Source organism: Mirounga leonina, unplaced genomic scaffold, assembly GCF_011800145.1.
Source record: "Mirounga leonina isolate KUSES-001 unplaced genomic scaffold, KU_Mleo_1.0 Mir_82, whole genome shotgun sequence".
In the NCBI taxonomy this organism is placed as follows: domain Eukaryota; kingdom Metazoa; phylum Chordata; class Mammalia; order Carnivora; family Phocidae; genus Mirounga; species Mirounga leonina.
This window is the reverse complement of record NW_023270825.1, coordinates 12607991-12623319: the sequence shown is the minus strand read 5'-3', so window position 1 is coordinate 12623319 and position 15329 is coordinate 12607991. Positions and strand designations below refer to the sequence as shown.

Genomic DNA, 15329 nt, shown 5'->3' with positions numbered 1-15329 from the left:
TCTTGGAAGACATATCAATGAAATGATGTTACCTGTCTTAGAAAATATCAGGAAGCATGTGATGCTAGTTCTCCCAATACTGGGTGTTAATTTTGATCATATCATTAGTGTGGTGTTTGCCAGGTTTCTCCATAGTAAAGATACTGTTGCCTTTTATAATTAACTGGTAAATCATGGGGAAATGAATTGAGACTGTGTAGAAATATTGTATTCCTCATCCAACTATCACCTAGCCATCTAGAATCCAATGATGATTTTCTAATTCCACCATACCTTCTCTATGTTCGTTGGTCTACATTTGTCTGGGCAGGAATAGATTAGTAGGACAGATTCATAGAAATAGATTGCTAAGTTGTAACATACTTACTATTAAATTATCATAATTGCTGACAATATTTTAGAAGTATTTTCCTCAAAAAGCCTTAGAGTCACTTACATTCCCCACCAACAGTAAATGAATGCCTTAAAAAGCCAAGGTCTCACCAACTCTTGATATTATCATTATGTTTAAATTGTTACCAATCTGATAGGCATTTCCAAGATACAGAAATTTTTCAATGCAAAATAAAGAAGAGGGGAAGAAAATCTGAGTGTGCAGCAGAGGGACTTGATATATTTCATGGTCCACACAATGGAATACCATAAATGATGCTTGTATTGACTGCTGGTTCCTTGAGTAAACTAAAAGAAGCTTTTATATGAAAATGATATGTCAAGGGGTCAATATAAAAAATATATAACGAACTTATACAACTCAACACCAAAAACCAGTCAGATTAAAAAAATGGGCAGAGAACCTGAACAGATGTTTTTCCAAAGAAAACATCCAGAGGGGGGCAACAGACACATGAAAAGGTACTCAACATCACTAATCTTCAAAGAAATACAAATCAAAACCATAATCAGATATCACCTTACACGTGTCAGAATGGCTAGAATCAAAAAAACAAAAGATAATCAGTGGTGGTAAGGATGTGTTAAAAGAGGAACCCTCGTGCACTGTGGGTGGAAATGCAAACTGGTGCAGCCACTGTGGAAAACAGTGTGGAGGTTCCTCAAAAAATTAAAAATAAAAATATCATGATCCAGTATTTCTACTCCTGGGTATTTACCCAAAGAATATGAAAACACACCTACATTTATTGCAGCATTATTTATAAGAGCCAAGATATGGAAGCAGCCTAAGTGTCCACTGATAGACAAATGGACAAGGAAGATGTAGTATATTTACATAATGGACTATTACTCAGCCATTAAAAGGAATGATCTCTTCCTATTTGCTACAACATGGATGGACCTAGAGGGTATTAGAGTAAGTGAAATAAGTCAAACTGAGAAAGACAAATACCACCAGATTTCACTCATATGTGGAATCTAAAAAACAAAACAAATGAATAAACAAACAAAAAGCAGAATCAGATTAATAAATACAGAGACCTGATGGTTGCCAGAGGGAAGGGGGTGGGGAGATGGGCAAAATGGATCAATAGGGTTCCTGTTATGAAATGAGTAAGTCATGGGGACAAAAAGCATAATAGCACAGAGAATAGAGTTAATGGTCTGTTGCATGGTAACAGACAGTAGCTAGTAGCTACACTCGTGGTGAGATAGCATAATGCATAGAAAAGTTGAATCACTACGTTGTACACCCGAAACTATGTTAACCATATGCAAATTTTTAAAAATTATTTTAAAAAGCAGAGATTTAAGCCAACGTAAGATAAAAATGATTCTATCTTATTTCTTTTGTATTTGCCAAATGGATCTTTTTATGTTTAATGGCTCATATTCTACACCTGTAAAATGTGACTATAAACTCCACATAATATTGTCATAAGGATTCAATGAGCTATCGAGAGTTAAACCTGGCCAGAGATACAGTAAGCACTTATGGCATGGTGACTATTAACCACTGTTATTATTTACAGAGACCAATTACCAAAATAATGCCAAGTTTAATTGTAATGATTTAAAACATAAAATTCAAATTTATGGTGTCTGGATGTCTACTTTCTCAATGTAAGCATAATTTCAAGGCTTGTAAATGTTTAACATATATATTACCATAAAGTACTAGTAGGGTACAATTAGTTTTAGTCAGTATTAAACTAAAGAGAAATGTTCTTATAGAATTGATATTTTAGTGCAATCATCAAGTTTTAAAGTTGCAGAGAGATCTGATTTTTATTCAAGTGCAATTAACTTGCTTTTAAAGATTTTTATGTGATAGTAGTTAGAGTGCCAGATGAGCACTCTGATGCTGTGTCTCTAAGAAGCATAAAAATAACTCAGAAATCACACAAATAATGTGAAAATTCAAAACCACAAAATCTCTCCCATTTTAAAACACGCTACCATTCTCCCTAAATCTTGCATGTCCCATCTTCTCTTTCTTCTTCCTTTCATGGAAAAACGTCTTATAGAGTTTCTATGTGGATATCTGACTCTCCTTACTTACCCTCTTTTGGCTTCCTTTTGCTGCTTTAACAAATTACTACAGACCTGGTGGCTCTAAATAATACAAATTTATTACTCAGCTGCCCTCTGCAAACCAAGAGAAAGATTTCAAGGAGAGCAAAGTGAGAACCATCCCTGTGGGCCGAGCCCAAACAGAGTTCCCCCAAAACAGCTGTGTGAAAGCCACTTAATTTGGCCTAGTCTGTTATGCAGAAAAGGCTAATAGAGACATTAGTAAGTTATAGATCATGCCTGTAACCAAGGGACTTGCTCAAGTTCACACAAGTCCATCCGACTCCCAAGATTTAAAAGCCCTGCAGGATCTGACCTCACAACCACGCTGCAGAGTACTCTTTCCACTGCATTCACATTGGCCTTCTGGTAGCCCTCTATGGCTCCTTCTGGTCTCGGGCTATCATTCGTGCTAGGTGGAGCCCTGTGCCTGCAACGTTCTTCCCTATCCCCTCCTGTTGCTCATCTACCTTCTATTCTTCCTCTTAAATTACACTTAAAATGTCACTTCTCTGGGAAGGTCTTCCCTGACAACCCTGACTAGACCTAGGTATTTTCATTATATGCCCTTATTAATGCCCTCTGTATTTCCTTCCAACTATTCACTTCAACTAATTACTTAATTGTGTACTAAATTATTTAATGTCTGTACCCCTTTCAGATTACAAGGCCCTGAGGACTAGAATCTTGTCTAGGTGGTTTGCTACTATTTCCAAGCACCAGGCCCACAGGAAGCAGGCAAATGTTTGTGGCATGAATGAAGAGTTTTAGAATTGACAGTATCTTGATGCAGTTCACCTCTTGTACTTTGGGATCAAAGAATCCTCCAGGCAATCTACACAGTGAACTTGAAGAATGTGAAGGCACCTATCATCTCTCATATGAGCCATCATGTATTCTACTTTAGAGTCCTCAAAGGGCACCTATGCTTCTAAAGTGGCTCAGTATTAGGCCCATGGACTGTGGGAAAAAAAGCCTTCACCCAAAAGTTCGGGTGAAGTTTGTCTAGAGAAGTAACAAGTTACAGTGCTAAAGACTTCTACCAATGTGCAGCAATTCTAGTACTGTAATGCATTGATATGTCCTTGTAGAAAATGATTAAAAATAGCAATGCCAGATTCTTTATAGTTCCTTTTTTAAAAATCTTTTTCTCAGGGTGCCTGGGTGGCTCAGTTGGTTACAGTTTCAGCCCAGATCATAATTCCAGGGTTGTGAGATCAAGCCCCACGTCAGGCTCCATGTTGGCCGTGCAGTCTGCTTGGGATTCTCTCTCTCCCTCTCCCTCCCCTCTCCATGCTCACACACACACACTCTCTCTCTCTCTCAAAAATAATAAAATAAAATAAGAATCTTTTTCTCTATTTTACTAGAATGATGTTCCTTTAATTTAGGTCAAATTTTTTCATATAAGGGATGCAATTTATGTCTTATTTCAATGACAATTTACACAGATACTTAATAAGACCAAGTAGATTTCATTTTGTTATTGTAAGCCTACCCCATCCTCAATCACATTTCCTTCTTGGATTTAGAATAACACACGGTGTGTGTGTGTGTGTGTGTGCCTGTCTGTCTTCTCTGTGTGTATAGGAAGGTGGGTAGAGATTGGAAGAGAGAGAAGTAGCCTTTAAAAATTAGTAAATTTATTTTTTAAAACAATGAATTAATCTTAAGAACTTGAACTGAAGATCCCCACAAAATTTCCAGGATTCCAGTAACCCCCTAAGACAGAAAATTATTCAAATAGTTCAGATAGTATATTATGGGGCTCTCATTAACAATACTGTATTGTATACTTGAAAGTTGCTGAGAGAGTAGATCTCAAAATTTCTCATCACAAAAAAAAGAATTTATAACTGTGAGGTGACGGGTGTTAACTAAACTCACTATGGTAATCATTTTGTAACATACAAATATATCAAATCATTACGTGTCCATCTTGAACTAATATAACGTTATATGCCAATTGTATCTCAGTAAGACTGGGAAAATGTATCTTAAGGAATTAACATGAAAGTAAACAGCATCTGCTCTCAATCACAATTATTACTTTCTATATACATATTATTTATTTTCATTTCAAAACAAAAAATAGGTATTCAAAGTCACTTCTAAGTATTTGCAATAACTTCTTCTGTTCACACCATAAGCATCACTGTTGTGAAGTCATGCTATAAGAGAATTAAGAACATGGAACAAATTCACTTCATTGAGAAGGAACATATATTGTTAGCTGGTGGAGGACAGTTTCAGTAACTCAAGACCTCTGCACATCTGACTTCACTTACTGTTGAACCCAGAAAACTCTCCACTGTTCTTAGTTTACATGCTTCTATTAACAGGTGGAGAAACTGAAATCCACTCAAGATACTGAGTTTGATGAGTCTTCAAATGCTACTGAAGATTACAGAAATGACCTACACAGCACTACTTTCCATTGAGGATGCAAAAGAGATAACCATGGAAAGAGCTGGGCTAACTTCTCAAGGCTATGTTTTGTTTATGCAATCTCATGGAAATCAGCTGGCAGGAGGAGAAGCTGAATGAACAGACAAAAAGAAGGGTGAAATCCTACATCTCCTTTCAAAGAAAGATCCTTTAGTTCTGCTTTCATTCAAGACCTACTTATTTCCAGGAATACTCTGACCTCTGTCATCTAACCTTTTTTTTTAAAGATTTATTTTTTTATTTTTAGAGAGAGGGAGAACGAGTGGGAGGGGCCCAGGGAGAGGGAGAGAAAATCTTAAGCAGACTCCACGCCCAGCGTAGAACCCAATGTGGCGCTCCATCCCAAGACCCTGAGATCATGACCCGAGCTGAAATCAAGAGTTGGATGTTTAACTGATTGAGGCACCCAGGCATCCCTCTAATCTTTTTAATCTCAAATTGTCTTATTTAGCATTTCTCTCTCATGTTTCCTCTTATGGTAGCAAATTCCAAAGAGCTAACTGCTTTTAGTCCCATAGTCTGCCCTTCCCTCCTACTCCTACCACACACTATTACTTGGCCTTCTTTATTTTTTTTTCCTACAAATTTTTCTCTTCCTTCAGACTGGCCTCAAATACATTAACTCCTACACTTCTGGTTCTCATTTCCATCTACTCTTCCTCCTCCAGACCACCCAAATCTCTCGACTGTGCCTTGTCTTGTCTTGTATCTCAAGTACAGTCTTAACATGATGTACCACACACACCTGAAAATAATTTCTTTTTAACGTCATGCCAAAGTCATCTTACTTTTTCTTTCTTTTGATTTCAGCTCAACATTCTAATAGCACCTCCTTGCGAATGTGTTCCAGCTTATCAAAATCATGATAAAGTTCTAAGACATCTCTATCAGTGTTGTATGAATCAGTCATATTTACTTCAAAGCAAGGAAACCCCCTCAGTTACTGTCTGTTTTGCTACGTATCACTGACTGCAATGTATCATGATCCACTCCAACTCTTACCATCTCAGCAACATCCTCATGTTGTAAATTTTAAGAGACATTAATACTCAAAAGCAAAACTTTAATGTTTTAAATACCTTTAATTCATATTCAAAGGATGACTCACAGTGACAGAACTGTCTACAAGGCTGGGGTGGCATTTGTTGTGAACAATGCTCCTTGGCATCACCTTTGTAAAACCCTTTGTGATTTGCTTCTTCACTGTCTTCTTTAGTGTCTTAATTCTACTGATAAATCTGGTAGTTTACACAGTCATAAATCAGCTGGTGTTTTGACAAAATTGCCACTAACAGATCAGAGAACACCAAAAGAAAAATTGTTTTTATAGATCATTTTCCACATAAAGTCCCTCCCGCTGTTAGTTAAAATGAATACGAATTTTAACAGACAGAGAGAGAGAGAGAGAGAAAACAGATGGAAATATTTGTATATTTCTTGTTGTAACCATACAGAGAGAGGTACAAAAAAAGTTATTAAAAGGAAGTATCATCTGCATGTTATAAGATTTGGAAAGGCTAAAAAAATATAAAGGAGAAAATCCAATAAATCTATATGATGCCATTAGATATAAACCACAACAGAGCCTAAGAAGATATTAATGATGTAGAATTAAAAAAAAAAAAAACCAACCAGAAATGTGACTTATAACAGACGGGTTTATAGGATCAGTCAACAAATTACAACCGACAAGTCTAAGCGCCTAAGCTCTGAGGTAGAAGACCGGAGAAACAACAGAAATGAATGGAAGGCAACGGCAACTTAAGAAAGGGTGTTGTAGGAAACAGTAGTACATACTCAAGTTCTGAGAGGAATACTATACTCCATAGCCGGCAAATGTCAAAGTAAGTATCTGTCAAGATAATACTGACATTATAATAATCTTATCATTTGGAGAAGCTTGTGCCAATCAGGCAAATGTTATCCCAAGGGAATGAAACTGGTCAAGAAATCCCCCGTGAGCCACGAATCCTAGGAGGAGTGTGGTAGCAACCTAGATGTGCCCCCAAAATGTCCTAAAGAACAGCAAGAATGATTATAAACCTCCATAACCTGTTCCTTCAGCAAAACTGAGAGACAAGACCAAGCAGCATGCTGTGGGCAGGCTGAGAAAGAACAGGGCGGCACACAAGTGCTGCGGGAGGGTGAGAAAATGCAGTGAGACAGCAGGGTATAAAATTAATGTACAAAGACTGTCAGCTCTCAGCTAGAAGATATGGTGGAAGAGAAGACCCCGTGTACAACAGCAACACATGACAGAATATCTAAGAATAACTTAAGAAATTTGGGTAGGAGGAAAATGACAAAATACTCCCAAAGTTCTCAGAAGTAGATTTCAACAAATGAGATTTACCATGTTCTTGAAACAGGAATAACCAGTATCATAAAAGTATCAATTCTCCCTAAATTTTTTTTAAAGATTTATTTATTTATTTGAGAAAGAGAGAGCATGAGTGGGAGGGGCAGAGGGAGAGAGATTCTCAAGTAGACTCTGTGCTGAGCGTAGAGCCCAATGCAGGGCTCGATCTCACGATCCTGAGATCACGACCTGAGCCGAAACCAAGAGTCCAATGCTTAACCAACTGAGCCACCCAGGTGCCCTGGGATTATTTTAAATCTTAAAAAATTTAGGGAGGGGCACCTGGGTGGTGCACTCGGTTAAGTACTGGACTCTTGGTTTCAGCTAGGTTGTGATCTCAGGGTCGTGAGATTGAGCCCCATGTTGGACTCTGTGCTGGGCGTGGAGCCTGCTTAAGATTCTCTCTCTCCCTCTCCCTCTGCCCACCTCGCCTTGCACACCGTCTCTCCCTCTCTCTCTCTCAAAAAAATCAAATCAAATCAAATCAAATCAATCCCAATGAAAACAACCCTAACAAGCTCACCCTGCCCCAGAACTAGACAATTTGATTTTAAAGTTCTTGTTAAAAAATAAACAAACATGATGGGCCTCCAAATGATTCTGAAAAATAAGAGCAATAGAAGATAAAGGGGACTAGCCTTGCCAGGTATTAAAGCACACTGTAGAACTCTGATAAACTAAAATAGCATGATTATGGCAGATGATTCAACAAACCAAACACAACAAAGAATCAAGAAACAGACCCTAATATATATATGAGAATTTAAAATATGGGAAAGGCAGAGCCTCAAGTCAGTGTAAACTTGGACTTTTTACTAAATGGTACTGGGAAAACTAGGAGCCATTTGAAAAAGATGAGGATGGATACTATTTTATGTTCCCATGTATCAAAATACTCTGCAAAAAATAAAACTATACAAGCACTGGAAAAGACATTGGTGAATTCCTTTATAACCTCAAAGTTGAGAAGATCTTTTATGGCTTATGACTGAAAATCCATAAGCCATAAACATTGCTTTAAAATAAGCTGCACTACATGTAAATTTAAATGTTTTACATGGTAAAAACATCATAAAGTCAAGAGAAAAATGGAAAGCAGGGAAGTTTTTACAATGCATATTGCAAATGGTTATTCTAAGAGCTCCTCGAAAATTAAGGAGAAAATGGCCAAAGGGTGCAAATAAATAATTCTCAGGAAAAAAAAAATGACCTTTAAAACATAAGCAAAGATGTTCACTCTAAGAAGAAGAATGCACATTAGTTCTACACAGAGCTGCCGCTCCTCATCTATGAGACAGGTAAATACCCGCAAGTGTGACGATACTCTGGAGAAATGGCACTCCAATACACTGGCGGGAATGTAAAATGCTACAACTCCTATGGAAGGATAAACGCAAAATACAGATCTAGTAATCTCCTTCCAGGAATCAAGTACAGTTTTTTCCTATGCAAGTGGGAAATGAAATGTGCAAGTTATACCCGAAGCAACAAAGTAAAAGATTAGAAACAGCCCTCCCGTTTCTAGTAGAGAATTGGTCACGCACACAATGGAACAGAACTGCATACTACAAAGCGATAAAAAAGAACAAGATGATCTTTATGAACTTGTGCAGCATGAGCTCTAGGATACACTAAGTGGAAAAAAAAAAAAAAAAAACAACGGTCAGAACAATAAGCACAGCAAGCTACCTCTGGTTATGACTGACAGGAGTTGGTATCAGGGACCCTGAAATATAACCCCATTTGAGCTAGATTTTTAACTTCTTACTTTGAATACTGACAGGTAAGGGAATGACTCTTGCCTTTCCATTAGAAACTGTATCTCAGGGTAACCAAGGAATGACAAAAAAAAGGCTGTACTTGACAAAAGAATGCCAGCCAATAAATACAGAAGAAATGACAGATTTAGAAAATCACCATTTTGCAACTCATAATTAAATAGTTGGTTTAAGGGGCGCCTGGGTGGCTCAGTGGATAAGTGTCTGCCTTCGGCTCAGGTCATGATCCCAGAGTCCTGGGATCGAGCCCCGCATTGGGCTCCCTGCTCTGCGGGGAGCCTGCTTCTCCCTCTCCCACTCCCCCTGCTTGTTTTCCCTCTCTCACTGTTTCTCTGTCAAATAAACAAACAAAATCTTAAAAAAAATAGTTGGTGTAAGCAAGTAATTATCAAGTGTTAATTGTTAAAACCATAAAATGTCAAAACATCACACAAGTTATTTGCACTTCTAAGGAAAAAACATAGCCCTGTTATAAAGTGAGCAGACTGTCAGCTCTGTAATTCAGTCTCAGCATTACTAACAACCAGATAATATGTTTCTCCTGACGTGACACAATATGAAACATGAAATATCACCTATGATTTACTCCAGCTAAAACATTTAATGTCAATCTATCAAGATGAGATCTAGCTTCCCAACTACTGGAATTCGGTAGAGAGAGGGATGAGCTAACAGATACTACAAGATATTTTCTTAGACCAATACAAAAAAGGGAATGCTCCAGATTAAGAAATGTCAAAGACATAACAACCAAGTGCATGTTCCTGGACTGGATCATGGTTTGGACAAATCAGCTATGATGGATACTATATGACAATTAGTGAAAAGTGAACATGGACCTGTGTGGTAGACGGCCACAAATTACTTGTAGTTTCCTCATCAGGAAGTGAAGTCTTTGGCAAGGATGTGGAGAAAAGGGAACCTTCGTGTGCTGTTGGTGGGAATGCAAACTGGTGCAGCCACTGTAGAAGACAGTAGGGAGGTTCCTCAAAAACTTGAAAATAGAGGGCGCCTGAATGGCTCAGTTGTTAAGTGTCTGCCTTCGGCTCAGGTCATGATCCCAGGGTCCTGGGATCGAGTCCCGCATCGGGCTCCCTGCTTGGCGGGAAGCCTGCTCTCCCTCTCCCACTCCCCCTGCTTGTGTTCCCTCTCTCTCTCTGTCTCTCGCTGTCAAATAAATAAATAAAATCTTTAAAAAAAAAAAAAAAGAAAATAGAGGGGCGTGTGGTGGGCTCATTCAGTACAGCATGCAGCTCTTGATCTTGGGGTTGTGAGTTTGGGCCCCACGTTGGGTGCAGAGCTAACTTAAAAATAAAATCTTTAAAAAAAATCAAAAATAGAAGTACCACATGATCCAACAACTCTACTTCTGGGTATTTACCTGAAGAAAACGGAAACACTGACTCAAGAAGATACATGCACCCCCATGTTCACTGCAGCGTTATTTACAATAGCCAAGATATAGAAACAACCTAAGTGTCCATCAACGATGAATGGATAAAGAAAATGTGGTACGTATATACACAATGGAGTATTATTAAGTCATAAAAAAGTCATTTGTGACAACATGGATGGATCCTTGAGGACACTACACTAAGTGAAATTAATAAGACAAAGACGAATATCATATGATCTTACCTATATGTGGAATCTCTAAAAAGAAACAAAAAACAAACAAACAAACCAAGCTAATAAGTATAGAGAACAACAGTTAGGTGGTTGGCCAGAGACAGAGGTGGGGGGAGGTAGGCAACATGGGTGAAGCGAGTCAAAAGGTACAAACTTTCAGTTATAAGGTAAGTAAGTCAGAAAAAAAATAAGTATGTCATGAAGATGTAATGTTCAGCATGGCAACTATAGTTAATAACACTGTATTGCATATTTGAAACTAAGAGGTTAAATCTTCAAAGTTCTCATCACAACAACAAAATTCTGTAACTATGTGTGATGAGGGACATTAATCAGATTTACTAGATTTACTTAATCATTTTGCAATATATACAAATATCAAATCATTACATTATATACCTAAGACTAATATAATGCTGTATGTCTATTATACCTTAATTAAAAAAAAAACAAACCAGTGAAGTCTATTTCTCTACCACTGAATCTGGGCTGGTCTTGTGTTAGAGGCGAGACTCTAGGAGTTCCAGAGCCTAGCCTTGGGAGGCCTTGCACCCTCTACCTTTGCCCTCTTGGCAGCCTTTCATGAGCTTTCCTGAGGCTGCCATGCTATGAAGAAGCTGACCTACTGCACTGGAGGATGAGAGGTGCCCCAGACAACAGCCAACACCAACTTTCAGACATGAGAACAAAACCACCTTGGCACTTCAAGCCCAGCCAACTCTCCAGCTCGCTGAGTACCGCATGAGCAAGCCCAGGCCAAACCAGCAGAGATCCGCCCAGCCAACCCACAAAATTATGAGAAAATAAATCATTGTTTTAAGCAACTAAACTGTAGAGTGGTTTATTATGAGCAATAAATAACTGGTACCACTGGGTATTAAATGAAATGAAAGTTTATTAACCAGGAAAGGCAGACATCATTAACTGAAAAAAAAAAACACTGGTTACAAACTGTAGGTACAAGACAACCTCATTTGATAAAACATTACATGCAGGCAGACACATGAACTAAAAGATCCAGAAGGATATATACTAAGTAATAACCAATTGCTACATAATGAGGTAAACTCTGGGTAGTGAAAATGTTTTTGTTTTTGCTTTTCCATATTTTGCATATATGTGCTTTTGTAGTAATAAATAGTTTTAAAAAATATCTTTTTTAAAAAGATCTATAATGTTTACTTATTCTTCAGACAAAAAGGTCAGCTGGGTCCCTGAAGAGCTCCACATGAAAATTCTTGCTATTAACCTCAAATAGTACACAAAACTGGATAAAGTCAGTTAATCAATAAACTTTAGGGATAGTTATGGGCTGAATTGTGCCCCCACCCCGGCCCCAAATTAATATATTGAAGCCCTAACCCCCAGTACCTCAGAATGTGACTGTATATGAAGACTGGGTCTTTAAAGGTAATTAAGTTACTTTTATAAAATGAGGTCATCAGGGTGGGCCCTAATCCAGTCTGACTGGTATCCTTCTTAGAGGATGACTGAACTCAAAAAGCCCCACCGGGGTGTGATGCACAGAGGGAGGGCCATGTGAAGAGGCAGCAAGAGGGAGGCCATGTGCCAGCCAGGGAGAGAGGCCTGGAGCATGTACTTCCTTATGGCCCTCAGAGGACACCAACACTGCCGGCCCCTCAATCGGGGCCTTCCAGCCACCAGAACCGTGAGGAAATAAATGTTGTTTCAGCCCCCAGTGTGTGGTATTTTGTTATGGCAAAATAAGGGCTACGCGTACAGCACGGTGTTTGGAAAACTGACCTACTGCGCATCCTAAGCACTGCAAACAGAACCATAAAGAGAGTTCATAATAAAGTCTTGTTCTAAGATTCTGAAAAGTTTTGTCTTGAAAGTCAAATAACAACTATAAACACGCACAAAGAGAAATTATGTTAAATATATCTATGCAGAGATAAAGCAGAGGGCATGCTTTCCAAATGCACTGCTTCACTCATGAGGGAGCCGAGGTGCTATTCTAGTCCACATTCTACTCTTGAGCTGGTGTGAGAAACCAGTTTTCCTGTTTTGTTCTGCATTTGTTTATTTATGGGCCACCAACAAAGAGCAAAATTAATGGAGAACCAACAGCTAAAAAGCAACCCTACTAAACATTATTGTTTTTTTAATCCAATACAAAATATTCCATTCCTCTACTTTGAAATTAAAAACATGGTTTACAAAAACTACACTATTTACAATAAGCAGTAAAAACAAACAAAAAAAGATTGAGTACAGTTATGATGAGAGAATTTGAAGAAGAGCGAGGAGAGGGCATGAGAAGAGCTGCCATGTGATGGGGTGGTCTAGGAGGATGCGTTCTTGTTACTTCTGGCTAATATCCCACTTGTATGATCTTAGGCACATGATTTAACTTTTATGAGCTGGTTCACTGTAAAGGGAGAAGCTTAAACAAGGTAATTATTCCTCAACCAGTCTTTATGGACTTGCTAAAGCTTCCCTGGAAATTCTTATAGGGCAGGGACAGAAATAAACTGGTAGGGCTTGGTGCCCTTGAGCTTAGATTCAGGTAGTGGTATTCATTTCTGTTTGTTTTCCATTTGAACGTTTGTTTTCACTTGGGGTAAGAGTTCTGCTGCTGGAATAGTTGAAACCATTGTATCAAAATGCTCTGTCCCCTGACAACTAGGTAAAAATACTCCAGGAATACATATTTAAGAATGAGTAAATAGGGCGCCTGGGTGGCTCAGTTGGTTAAGCGACTGCCTTCGGCTCAGGTCATGATCCTGGAGTCCCTGGATCGAGTCCCGCAACGGGCTCCCTGCTCGGCAGGGAGTCTGCTTCTCCCTCTGACCCTCTTGACCCTCCCCCCTCTCATGCTCTCTCTCTCTCAAATAAATAAATAAAATCTTTAAAAAAAAAAAGAATGAGTAAATAACATAGCTGAGCAGATACACATAGGAGGCAGAAAGAAGAGCCAAATGATACTGACTTGTAGGAACATCAGGCAGACGATGACATTAATGGGGACTGTGACAGAGCAGGGGAGGGTGTGGCCTCTCTATATAAGAGATTTAGGATTGTTAGTTGATGCTAAGCATTGCAAACTGAGCCTGAAGTGTAACTTCATGACTCAAAAAGTGAATGCAATTTTAGGCATCATTAACAAAAGTATAATTTCCAAAATGCACTCAACAAATTACCCCATATATTTAAGAACCTGTTTGTACTACCAGTAATCAAAGAATATAGGCAGCACTGTTTGGCAGGTTTGAAGTGAGTCAGACCTAAGTTCCAACCTGCATTCTCAAGTTTACACATGCCGTGTAACTTCAGGAAATACAGCTTCTAGAACCTTCAACATCACTAATGGGGGACTGGACCAGCACTGCTGTAAGGGTTAGTGATCACCAGGGATAATACTCAGCATAGTGCTGGTGTACGATAGGCACTCAAGAAATAGCTAATGCCTACAGAGCGCTGTGTGAAATTCTAGCTCATCTAATCCTCAGAACGGTTCGATAACCAGAAGACGGTAATAGGTAAATGCAAATTATCACAAGAATGGGACTAAAACTGTAACAAATGAAACAGTCAATGATGACAGACTGCAATATTAGCAGTACTACCATTTACTATTAGTAGGAACAGAAAATGGTGCAACTCTTCTGCAAAGCAATCGGACAACACGTAACAGAGGACGTTTTCAAAGTTCATATATGATGGTCCAACTCTATTTGGGAAAGGAAAGGATTCAGAAAGTGCCTATGGGTAGAAATGGGAGTGATCTGTTGACTGACTGGTGGGCATCTCCTTTATGTGCATGCTTATCACCAGAAAAGCAAAGCATCTCCAAGAATAGAAGACCTTCTTTTTTATTTTTGCCAGTTAGTGATTTCCATAAATATCCCTTTGTCCACCCAAACCTGGATGTTCCTGAGAACTCCTAAAGCAGAAACTGTGGCCCACTTCCCCATTCAGCTGCTCACATTTAAGTGGAAGCACACTGCCCAGGGAAGCAGACACTCCTAATGACCCCAGTATTTCTTAAGATTAATAAAGGAATGTGGAATAGAAGAATATAAATTCCTTCAGGTTGGGCGGTCCCAAATCCAGAGCAGTTCAGGGTGTGCCAGGAATTGCCACCACAAAGAGAAGAATGAAGGTCAAAACATTTCATTTCTTCTAAGTCTGCAGTATGTTGCCCTTTGAGTTCATTGCAACTCAAGACCCAAGAGAAAGTGTTCTTGTTAGAAGTCTACCAACGATGGACACTTACCTAAAATGAGATGAAGTTTGGTTTCTGTCTGGAAAGCATAGTGCAAGGTCACCAAGAACGGTGACTGCCTGATGTGCTCCAGGACTTGCCGCTCCGTCCTTGTGTGCTCTGTGGTTTTGGCCTTTTGCACTATTGTGGCCTTTTTCAAGACTTTCATGGCGTACAGCTTGCCAGCGTCGTGACCGCTGATTTTACGAACCAGAAATACTTTTCCATAAGCTGAAAATGAGAAGAAAAAATAAAAACAATTAAAATACCCCACATAATGGCAATTCATTGGAAGTTGCAAGTTACAACGCACAACAAACAAACATTCTTTGTTGTTCATTGCTGTTCCAAACAGTTCTTTCATGGGGGCGCCTGGGTGGCTCAGTCGGTTAAGCGTCTGCCTTCGGCTCAGGTCATG

The 15329-nt window shown here is 38.9% G+C and overlaps 1 protein-coding gene across 1 annotated transcript in view; it reads right to left on the bottom strand.

Annotated features, from left to right (window-relative positions):
• RPS6KA5 (ribosomal protein S6 kinase A5) overlaps nucleotides 1-15329 on the bottom strand; it is a 178529-nt gene that overhangs the window by 88642 nt on the left and 74558 nt on the right. Inside the window, exon 3 of the mRNA XM_034992596.1 lies at nucleotides 14924-15142. Within this exon, the coding sequence (XP_034848487.1) occupies nucleotides 14924-15142 (219 nt within the window). The remainder of the gene's footprint in view (nucleotides 1-14923; nucleotides 15143-15329) is intronic.